A 12,500-nucleotide genomic window follows, 5' to 3' on the forward strand; every position below is an offset into this window, starting at 1 on the left:
ATAATGTTACCATTGACGATAATGTCAGGATAAACATTGTCTGTGGGGTTGCGTGAATAAAACATACAAACAGTTTTGCTTGTATTCAGATGTAGACATGAGTTCCTTAACCAATCAGATACATGGACCATGGCTGCAGTTAGTTTCTCTGCTGCTAGTTGTTTGTTTTCAGCATGTATATAGAGAACTGTGTCATCAGCATACATTTGTATGGAGACAGATGGACAGACAGAAGGCAGATCATTAATATACAAACTGAACAAGATAGGGCCCAGTATTGATCCCTGAGGAACTCCAATGTCACTGTTAAGATATGTTGACTGTTTGTTACCAATACGAACCCTTTGCTTCCTATTTGTTAAATATGAATCAAACCATCTGACTGCCTCAGTAGAAAAGTTAAAGAAAGAGAGTTTTGACAAGAGTACCGGATGGTCTACAGTGTCGAAAGCCTGTTTAAGATCCAGGAATACAGCACCCACTGTACCACCTTTATCCAAACTTGACTTGACACTTTCCAAAAAGTAGCAGTTAGCAGTTTCTGTCGAATGGTTGGAGCGAAAACCGAACTGCAGTGGACACAGAGGAGTATGGCCTGTATTCAAATGAGCGGTCAGTTGTTGAGCAACCCATTTCTCGGCCACCTTGGACACTATAGGTAGAATACTAATGGGCCTATAATTTGCCACATTTGTCTGGTCACCGGCCTTAAAAATTGGTGTTACAATGGCAGATTTCCAGATACTAGGAAAAGTGCATTGACTAATTGATAAATTTATTAAATGAACTATGGGACAAACTAATGCCTCCTTGTGTGTTTTTAAAAATGTTGTGTCCATGTCATAAGCATCCCTTGCTTTTGAGTCTCTTAAGGAGCTCATGATCTTAACCACTGCAGATTCGGTAATTTCTCCTATTCTAAAAATGGGCTTGTCATCATTAATAGGGGCACATGTCAGAATTCTAGTGGGGAAACTTTGGGCCAGTTCCCCAACTGAATTTATAAAATAACTATTAAAAGTATTTGCTATCACCTCTTGATCTTGAATTAAAGTTCCGTTCACTTTAAGTTCAAATTCCTTTGTTTTCTGATCCTTATTTCTGCCAGTTAATTTATTAAGGGTTTCCCAAATCAATTTCCCATTTCCCCTTGCATCTTCTATTACTTTAATAAAAAAATAAGCTTTAGCTTTCCTTAAATTCCTTACTACCTTATTTCTAATACTTGTGAAAATCTGCCTATCACTGATGAGACCTGATTTTAGTGATCTCTTTAGTGCAAAATCTCGCTCTCTCATCTGCTGCCAGAGGGCGCCATTGAGCCATGGCAGGGTGTTTTTTTGTCTAGGTTTACACAGGACCTTCTTCATGAAGGGTGACACTACTCTGTTTGTAGTTTCCACAAAAATACTGCTGCCACTCTCTACATCTTGACTACACAGTAGATTAGACCAATCAGTTTGTTTTAGAGCCCTGTCAAGATTTTCAATTTCGTTTTTTGGAATAATCTGGTGAAAGGATTTAGGTTTTGTGGTATTGTCAAACCGTTTACTGGTGAGTTTCCTCACCAGTAAACGTTATATTATAAAACGTTATATTATATTATTAATTATATTGTCACGTCACTCCTGAGATCACTTGCATTTCATTTTGAGAGGATTGAAAAATCATGTTTTTGCATCAAACGGCTACATTTTGTGCATTTGTGGCACCCCCTATGTATCAAAGTGAAAATGCTTTTGGGGAGTTGTTGAGTAAACCACCGTTGACATGTGATTCAAATTTGGGGTTGACTGGAAGTTTTGTTCATGATTTTTGGCATCATTTGTAAAACAAGCCCCTCCCCTTTGGAAGCCTAAAGCAGATGGAGAACTTTTTGTTTCTTATTTACTACCAATAGATCTTTTTTAAGAAGCAGAGATTATTTAGATCCACCTGATGGGAACGAAACTGAACGAAAAGGGCCTTGACCAGACGGCCTACTTAATGGAATGCACTACTGTACCTTGCCAAACCAAATGGTTTAGCTGGTAGAACTTGATATCTTTCTGTCCTCAAGTAACACAGTCTTTTGAAAAGCCAGCAATCTCTATATTAGCCATATGATGTATAATACCCACCCAATCACCTTTGCAGCTAAGTGGCCCTTTTGAGGTTGAAGCACTGTCTGTACTGATGAGACTCAACTATTATAATCCAAAATAATTAGGATTTAATTTGTTGGTCGCTCAGTAGTTAAAGCAGACATACTGTACTATTGTTTTAAAATGTGCAGCACATTGGAATAGACCCTATGACACATTAGGAGTCCATTAGTATACATTTAGGGCTAGGCCACTGTGTTTTTGGTACAATGATTATTTTGCATGTCCGTGGCGAAAATGAAATATTAAGGAAAATATCCATCACAAGCTGCCATGGTGATGACCCCTGCTCCCACCTCATTATCCTTGCAGCTGCAAACAACTTGATTTGATACAGGCAGCAAGCATGTTAAGTTCACTCCCCCATCAATAAATTGTTGCTTTAAGTTTTACACTTCACGTTCTGTGCAGATTAGCTAGCTTTTGTTAGCTTAGTTTGTACAGAGTCAGGTTCATTGTTTCTCCCTATTTCCAATCTACAGTATGTGATAATTAAGTAAACTGGCTCCTGGCTGTAGCTAGAGAATTATTTTTCCCTGGTCTGCTACTGCTGAAGCATGCATGTTACTGCATGCTGCATTAGTTTCTCACCTCAAATGTTTTGCAGGTACATATTTTAGTACATTTTGATCTTCACCTGCCTTATCTGTTTTATTTGATCATTAGTATTGAAGAATGAAAATGGGAATGATGGCCAATAGGCTCTGGGCACCTCGATGTAAAATTGGCTATTCTGTCCAACATGTTAAACAAATAAAATATTTGGAAAATGTTTTAAAGTAAAGTTTACATGATTAGAATATGCTTAAACATTCGGCAATTAAGGTCTAACATTTCTACAATTGCTACAAATTTCTACAAAACAGATCCAGTCATTTTGGGGCATAAACAAGAAGTTGAAGGATAATCTGATAATGATGTACTTTACATTACTTTCAAATATATAAACTTTCACAATTTTAGTCAAAATAACATGGCCCATGTCATTACTGCCATTACCCTCAATGAGGCAGAGGAGAGGGTACTGGCAGTAATGACATGGGCCATGTTATTGTGGAACATCTTGCTCCAATAGCTACCATTACTTAGTGCAATAGATTCAACATTAGCTTGCATCTGATATAAAATCAAGGATCAGTCTCTCAACAAAGCCACATTCTTTAGCTTAAAGCCATTTCAATTGCGTTGATGGCTTGTTAACGACCGTCATTGATTCTAAATAGAGTAGACCAAGGTGTTACTTGATTTGAATCCTTTGTATCCTTTGAAATAGAGAGGGGTCATTGACCACTGTTCTGCTGTACTTGGGACCAGTACAAATACTGAAATATGGCCTTTGAATGTAATTCATTGTGATGTGATGACTAAGAGGTTTAATGGGAATATTGAAGCCAAATGGTTATATTGTAAATGTGAAGTGAAAATATGCAAATGTATTTAAGGGACAGCAGCTCATACACACAACAGATATACAGATACTCACCTGTAAAACACCAACTCATATTCAACACATTCACCCACACACATACATGCTATACCTACCTGGAACACACACGCACGCACGCACGCACGCACGCACACGCACACGCACACACACACACACACACACACACACACACACACACACACACACACGTATACTTACAGTACCTGGAAGGGAATAACTGTACACACACATATGCTCACCTTGAAGGTGCTATGGGCTTTCTTAAAAAGAGAGACATTGTTGCAGGGAAATGTTGATTTATTGTGATATTTGTGATTGTATTATTGTGAATAAATGAGAGGAAAATTAGGAACGCAAGTGAACGGTTCATGTCTTCATTCCTGTGCCTGTTTACATTGTTTTTCAGAGACTGAGGCAGTGAACCAAAAATCAATCCCGTCAATCCTCAATCCTGTTATGTGGTACCCGACCTAACCTGGGACCCATCCATCCCATTGGCTTCACGGATAGGCTGAGCTTCGCGTCACCTTTGTGCTCCTGAAAAAATATTTTACAAGGTCATGCACAAAATGTCTGTGTTTCGGTGGTCTTTGTGTCTCTGTGTGCTGTTCGCCAACATGTTGTTGATCTACATATACCTGTACCCGTACCGGAGACATGTATCAGAGATGCCTCCTCAGGTCTGTCCTCCCGGTCACTTCAAAATAGACGCCATGAAGAACTGCTCGTCCTGGCTGCAGTGTCCGCAAATCAAAGCGGAAGTGCACACTTTGAAACTGATCGGCGATAATATGGTAAAGAAGGTGTTCCTGTCAGAGTGGAGAGGTCAGAAGGTGGCGTTGTCCAAAGCGACAATCTCTCCGGAGTTACAGAAGCTATTTGTCCACGATGTCTCCATGCTGCAAGCCCTGCAAGGCCCCCACGTGGTGCAGCTGGTGGGTGCGTGCCTAGAGGAGCACATGATAGTCACTGAGTACCACCCACTGGGCTCCCTGATAAACCTGGACGCTGTGCTGAAACAGGAGAGACACCGGCATCACGACACCTGGCAGATACGCCTGAGGTTGGCCATGGACTACGTGTCTGTCCTCAGCTACCTCCACGACAGCCCTGTGGGCTGCCGTGTTATGTGTGACACAGAATGGCTAATCCACACCTTGACCCAGTTCCTGCTGAGCAGCAACTTCCGTCTGGTGGTCAACGACCTGGACATGCTGCCGGAGGTGGACGCTGCCAGGGGCCTGCTGGTCGAATGCTTCGACAGGGAGGTGACCGGGGACTTTGTGGCGCCGGAGCAGCTCTGGCCGTACAAGGGCCTGGCCTTTTCAGACAAGCTCATGCCCGGCTACGACGAGAAGTCGGATATCTGGAAGATCCCGGAGGTGACGCGCCACCTGATGGGGAGCGTGGCCGGGGGCGACGTGGCCCTCTCCCACCTGTCACAGGTCCACGCGAAGTGTAAGAGGACAGACCCCGCGCTGCGGCCCGCCGCTCAGGAGGTGCTGCAGGTCTACAAGCTGGTCTACAACATGTTGCTGGAGAACAGAAAGTACAACTAACTACCAATTACAATGTCCCATATTTGAATACTGGGCCATGTTTGGTCACCCCAGACTTCAGGAGCAGGAAATGGATTCACAATAGAGCAGTGCCAAACCCAAATCGCTGAGGGCAATTTATTTTTGCACTTTCTTTTTTTGAAAAAAAAATGTTCAGAACCCAAGATATCATGATTTGAAGATTTTCTGCTCAATTCACTTCTTGTTTAACTTCTTACTGAAAAAGGCTGTATCTCGGCTCCAGAGCACTTTATTTTTTACAATGTATTTTTGGCCTTGGCACGGGGATGATAAAGCCAGAAATAAGTTTGGCACTGAGGGCCCTATTCTGGGCGCCGCCTTACCCATTATCCCTAAACTTCTTTGCCATTTTTTACTATTTTGAAAAACATTTTCAAATAGTTCAAAAAGCCGATCTACAAGCTCAAGAAATGTAGGGATAATGGGTAAGGTGGCGCCCAGAATAGGGCCGTATATGAGTTAATCCAGCCCTGGTTTGAAGATTTGGTTTTGTGTTTTTAAAGGTTTTAGGAAAACGGGTTAAGGTTTCAAGAAATGTGTTTTAGCAATTATTGTGGAAAAGACTGTAATCTCTGTTGAATTTAACACAATTGCACGCACGCACGCACGCACGCACGCACACACACACACACACACACACACACACACACACACACACACACACACACACACACACACACACACACACACACTCACACACACACACACACACACACACACACACACACACACACACACACACACACACACACACACACACACACACACACACACACACACACACACACACACACACACACACACACACACAGAGAGAGAGAGAGAGCGAGAGCCTCCTCCGTAATCTACGTCTCTGGGGCCAAATTTGGGCCCCACTTCATCCCTAGACATAGACATAGACCCCTGGGGGGACTCCGGGTCAACGAGGTACATGTCTATATTTGACAATAGCCGATCTACAAGTTCACAACGCGTCGCGATTGTGAGCTTGTAGATCTGCTATTTTCAAATATTGTAGTACTTTTACTTTTGGTACTTTAAGTACATTTTGATACCAATACTTTTGTACTTTTACCAAGTATTTTTATTCTGTACATTTAACTTGTAATGGAGTACTTCTACATTGCAGTATTGATACTTTTACTTAAGTAAAACATTTGAGTACTTTTTCCACCACTGCTCTCAGTCTTGTATAAACTCCCATTACACCTAAGACAGGCAGCCTCTGTCGATAGCTTTAAAGCACAGCTCAAGACCTATTTCTTCACTCTTGCTTTTAGCTGATTCTTTGGTTGATTTTTAATTCCTCACTGTGTTGCCTATTTTAATGTTGTTTTATGCTTTTGCTTTTATTTTATTTTATTTTATTTTTGTTTGCTTTATTGTTAAATTGGTTCTAACTGTAATTGTATTCTTGCTCTGTAAAGCACTTTGAGCTGCATTTCATGTCATGAAAGGTGCTATACAAATAAAGTTTATTATTATTACGGGGCCAGAGCTCAGCTCTGGACCTGTCTTAATGTTCCCCTCTTTTTTCTTCTGCCACTTTTCGCAGTTCTGGTTGAACCGTGCATACGCTTTTTACGAAACTTGGCCATATGGTAGATGGTCATGAAAAACTATCAAGAAATAATTCTCACAATCTTTCGTCAAAAGGTGGCGCTATAGCAAAATGCCAACTTTGAACAGGTACACTGGTTCTGGACTGTTGGTCCAATGGCGTCTCGCTTCAGCAGGCGAGACGTGGATAGTCGTCACTCACTGACAGCCAATAGAATCGCATCAGGTTTTCCAAACGCAAAGGCCCTGTAGTATCAATGTCCAGTCAACAGGAGGCAGCATACCGAGGTAGGGCCACTTTGAGGCCAGCACACATCAAAACAGTATACTTGGCCACCAGATGGTGGCAGCACTGCACTGTAATAACAGATCAATAAAGATTTTCTAGTAAACCGTTACTATCAGCTCCTGCCCCGCGACGAGACGGCCGCCTCTGGGCGTGGCGGCGGTAGGGGCATCCGGGCATCCCTGTCGATCATGGTAGTGAATGCCAGCCAAGTGATTTCAATATGCTTTAGGTATTACAATATATAGAAGTGATTCCAGAGAGTTCCAGAGAGTTAAAATGTATGGGGGTCGTGGTCTAATAAAAATGGAATAGAGTCTGCACACTGGAAAAAGTTCTGCTTTGTATTTATTGAGTTTGTCAACGTTTCGGCCTGTTCAGAACTTCATTACGACATAATACAGTATAAGTCCTGATGGGTCTAATGCCTATCAAAGTAAGGGTCCTTGAAAGTAAAAAGGTTGAGAATCACTGAAACTATTTATTTTCAAAAAAACATGAACCAGATATTTACTCTTTTGCTTTACAATTGCTTTACAATTTTCTTATCATGCTAATTGTCATTTGTCAGCTTTCAATTGTGTGAGAAAATATGATCATAGTTTCAGAGAATCAAGAGGGATTTATTTTGTCACTTATACTGACATCATTGAAATGTTTATGCCATATGTTTTGCAGAGACTGCTAATACAACACAATACAAAAATAGATATAGATAAAAAAATATAATGAAATACAAAAAAACATATATATATATATATATATATATATATATATGTTATATATATATATATATATATATATATATACACACACACACACACACACACACACACACACACACACACACACACACACACACACACACACACACACACACACACACACACACATTATAGGTAAGACAGAGGTAAATATTGTACAGGTAGAACGGCAGGTATGACAGAACTCTTAAGGCATTGGTTCTCAAAGTGGGGTCCGGGGTGTTCCTTGGGGGTGTTCCTTGGGGGTGTTCCAGGGGGTCCCCAGCAAAATGTGTTAATATAGCATCATAATAATTTTAACCGTTTATACTTTGGCTATTCAAAAATAGAAGATATACAAGCTCATAGCGCGGCACCGAGTGCTGCGCTATGAGCTTGTAGATCTGCTATTTTTTAAACATTTTAAAACTTTGTGCAAATCTTTAAATATAATATTTTTTAAAGCGAACATTTGTAACTCAAATCTTTGCTTCTGGGGGTCCCTGGAACAACATATTTTGACATGGGGTCCGGGGCCAAATACATATCATTTTGGGGGTCCTTGAAATGAAAAAGTTTGAGAACCACTGTCTTAAGGCATATATGATATTTTTGTGCAAGAAGCGGAAGTCATACATGTACATAAAATGTGCTAGAAGCAGCCATCATTCACAGTATACTAAAATGTCCAAGAAGCAGAAGCCAACATACAATATGAATGGAATTTCACTTGTCTATGTACAGTACGTACATTTTGCAAATAGCTGCTCAGGATTCTTTACAGTTTAGATTCAGTTCTTTCAGACCTTGTCCATGATCAGGGCACTAAGAGCTGCTGGGAAAAATGGGGGGGGGGGGTTGGCATATCTCTCATTTCTTCCTCTCTGCTGTCCACCTATCCTTCTCTATGGCATAGAAGGAGGATTGTTGGAATTCCTTCCATGACATCTCCTTTGCCATGCCTTTGTACAATAAAAGCACTTTTGGTGGACAGTTGTATACTTCCCAGTCACTCCTGGAAACCCAGCATGGATATGCGGACTATTTGGACCCTGCTTGAGCCCCTGGTGGCAGAAACGGCAAAGTCGTCCGCTAGGTTGAGTGTCTGGGAGTTTCCTCTTTCTCTGGGCTTTGGCCTCCACTCTCTGTTTTGTTGAGACCAGTTGAGACCGGAAAATAACATGTACTCTTCCAGGGAAATAAGACATTCTTCTGTGCATGTTTGCCTATCACAAATGAAGAAGAGAAAGTATTAGATTCATACATTAGACATATTTATTTTGAAACAAGTTGATATTCTTAATTATAAATATATAGTGTGTGGGTCAAGCCATGGCTCGTGATTCATAGCTCTGTAAATGCCCAGGGCTATCAGAGATGTCTTGTGTCCCACATTGTAGTTTATTTAGGCTTCATTCACAACACAGCTTATATCATGGGCCTCAACAAATGGTAAACTTCACTGCTGGCTTGTGGTGGACATTTTTGTCAAAGTTCTATTTTTGCCATAGACATACAAATGAGCAGACAATAATATTACCAGAAACACATAAAGAGCCATAGCCTTAAACTACCTTTACAGGTCTGTAACTCTGAGAGTGTACAAATGGAACCAAACCCATTTGTGCACTCTCAGAGTTATGGGGGTCCTTGAAGATAAAAAGTTAGAGAACCACTGTCCTAGTGGACTCCTAATGTGCCATAGCGTCATAGTAAATCAGTGTCATACATATTCTGAAGAAAACCCAGAGACTGACACTCAGTAATTGGGTCTTATGATCAAAACAAGAACTATATTATAATGTTATGTTATGTAAAAAACAAACAAAACAAAAATTTGCCACAGACAAATTGATGATCATGACAATCCCTGCAAATAACTTAAATATGCAAAGCATATTACTGAAATATACAAAGAAACCCTGATTGACAATGACGGAATCAATAATGAAAATAAACAATGTAAAAATATGGTTAACACAGGCCATACATATCCTTAATAAAGGGGAACTTTAAATGTATTTTTATGTATGAACATTTTTTAATTGTTATTGTTTCGCCCAAAATGCTATAGGTTGAAAGGTGTTCAAAAAAGCATGCATGTGTAAATATGTTTCATCCAGCTGTGAGATAGGTCATGTAAAGGGGGAGGGGGGTGCATGGAAGGAGAGGTGGGGCAAATCAAGTGTGATTTTGGACAAACCTACAATGATTTAATTGTGTTAATTGTCTCAGACACGCATGGCACTTAAAGCTTCCTCAACAGTGTGGATAATAATAAGATATACAAGATTTAAAAATGTTAAAGATAGAAGTAAAACAGTAGTAGTGGTAAAACATTATGATGATTGATTTGACTATTTCTCTCCACCACTGGGGGGGGGGGGGGGAGACCACAGCAAATGTTTATCACATGTACAAGACAATGCAAGCAGACCAGCAGGGAGCCTGACTCTCAGTCTCACATTCTCAACATGAACTACAACCAGCCAGTATGGTTGTTGAATGAGAGTGAGTGAGTGAATGGGGGAGGGGGAGAACTTTGCCTACGGAAAATTCACTGGCCAGAACAAGTACAAAGAACATATAAATCAGTAGTCCAACAATAGCCTACCTACATTTACTAGTGAAAGCAATCATATTTTCATGTAATAGTAATACCTATATTTAAACTGAAGTTTATATAATGTAGGTGACTGATTAACATGCAACATGCCACTACTATGTGCCTCAACAGCTTTGAATGTAATGATCATCTGTGTTTACAGATCAATCAAAACACCACAATGACCAACCATTGTCCATCTGATTCACTGCCTTTTTTTGGCTATTATTTTAATGTTGTTTTATACTTTTGCTTTTCTTTTTTTCTTTATTGTTAAATTAGTTGTACTTTTTCTGTAATTGTATTATTGCTCTGTAAAGTACTTTGAGCTGCATTTCATGTCATGGAAGGTGCTACACAAATAAAGTTTATTATTATTATTATTATTATCTGTGTTCAAATACCCAACGACAATAAGGGGGGGGGCTGGTTGGGAGTGTGCGACTCTGAACAGCTGTACCATGGTTCACATGACGCTCGTCTGTCACAAGCGTCATGGCGCTACTTGTTCCTGGTTTTTTGAAATGTTTACATTTACAACCCGTACTATCTACATAAACGTTCAAATTTCAAATATAAAGTGATGACCCTACGGCCATGGATGTAACAAGTTAAAACGCCTTGGTCTAAGTACCCGTATCTTCCGTATTTTTCAATAAAAAGCTTTTTAATCCAATCGGTGGCCATTTTTTCATATGCTTTCAACACCGCGACCCAATCGGTTGGGAGTTGTACTGCACTCTGATACATTATAACTGTATAAAAAATGGCCATCGATCGGATTAAAATGCTTCTTTATTACACAATACGGAAGCTACGGGTACTTAAACCCAGACGTTGTAACTTGTTACATCCATGGCCGTGGGGTCAGCACTTTATATTTGAAATGTTAACGTTTATGTAGATGTACGGGTTGTAAATGAAGAAATGTCAAAAAACAGGAACAAGTAGTGCCATGACTGTCATGATATGACGGTCATGTTGGAACCCATTTAAAATGTACGTTCCCTGACCATTTTCTTAATCAAACATGGCCAACACAGCATTCTGACTAAACGTACTATGTCATGCACGTGTTTAGTAGTGTACTTTTGCGTTCTATCGTTAAATACAAACATATTTGCCAGTCTTAAATGGGTCCTGTCCTGTCCGCGCTAGAGCTAAAAGCAAGATGGCTGCTCCTGCAAAACTGAGCTAGCCTTTGATTGGCTGGCAGAGTGAGGAACAGCGCCACAGACCTGCCATAGAAATAAAATGGTGGCCAAACACGGTATTGCATCCGTAGTGAGTTAAGACTACCATAGACTTTGCATTAAAAAAGTTAAGGGCGAGTTAAGCTTAACATTTCCCAGTGCTCGAATCCTGGGTTTAAATGTTTTTCAAACTGCTCAAAATTGCGGACAATCTAAGGGCGGAGAGAGAGACATGGAAACGGAATAGATTGAAGAGAGAGAAACATGGAAACATAATAGATTGAAGAGAGAGAGAGATGGAAGCAGAATGGATTGATTGGACGTCTCAACCTATTGCCATTAACAGGAATCGAACACTCAACCTTCGGATTGACAGGCTGCAACACTACCTATAGTACTATAGCTTTGTCTAGACTGAGGTTGTCTGTTGAAGATAAAAGTGAACCAGTGAAACCAGCCGATCTACAAGCTCAGAAACACGTTGCTATCTGAAAAGTTTTGAGATTGTAGATCGGCTATTTTCAGAATGAAGTATGTCATACATTGCAAAAACATACCCTCTCAAATAAGCATTTCATGTTATCTTTACCGTTTGCACATGTATTCATTGACACAGTCATGTTTTTTGCAATTCAATTTAAATGAGTCTGCATCAAGTGAGGCTTGAACCGGCAACCTTGTGGTCGTGAGGCACTCGCTTAAGGGAGAAGCCATTGGACCAACAGACAAAATCTGTGAAAAAAAGAGATCAGAGAGATGATACAGTTTCACGCAAATAGCTGAAAAATCCTGGGTTTAAGTGTTTTTCAAACTGCTCAAAAATGCGGACAATCAAAGGGCGGAGCTTACTGGTCAATGTGATACATGTGTTCCTCATGAGTCAAGGCACATGTGTAAGCAGGTTTAATGGCTGTCGGCCAAACGAGGCATGACTTTTGCCTG

General features: G+C 40.4%; 1 protein-coding gene across 1 annotated transcript in view; it reads left to right on the forward strand.

Moving 5' to 3' along the window:
* LOC308084914 (protein O-mannose kinase-like) overlaps nt 1–12,500 on the forward strand; it is a 25,279-nt gene that overhangs the window by 10,482 nt on the left and 2,297 nt on the right. Inside the window, exon 2 of the mRNA XM_080427899.1 lies at nt 3,998–5,140. Coding sequence (XP_080284025.1) covers nt 4,152–5,140 — 989 coding nt within the window. The 5' untranslated portion in view covers nt 3,998–4,151. The remainder of the gene's footprint in view (nt 1–3,997; nt 5,141–12,500) is intronic.

Source organism: Gymnoscopelus braueri, assembly GCF_963280865.1.
Source record: "Gymnoscopelus braueri genome assembly, chromosome: 5".
In the NCBI taxonomy this organism is placed as follows: domain Eukaryota; kingdom Metazoa; phylum Chordata; class Actinopteri; order Myctophiformes; family Myctophidae; genus Gymnoscopelus; species Gymnoscopelus braueri.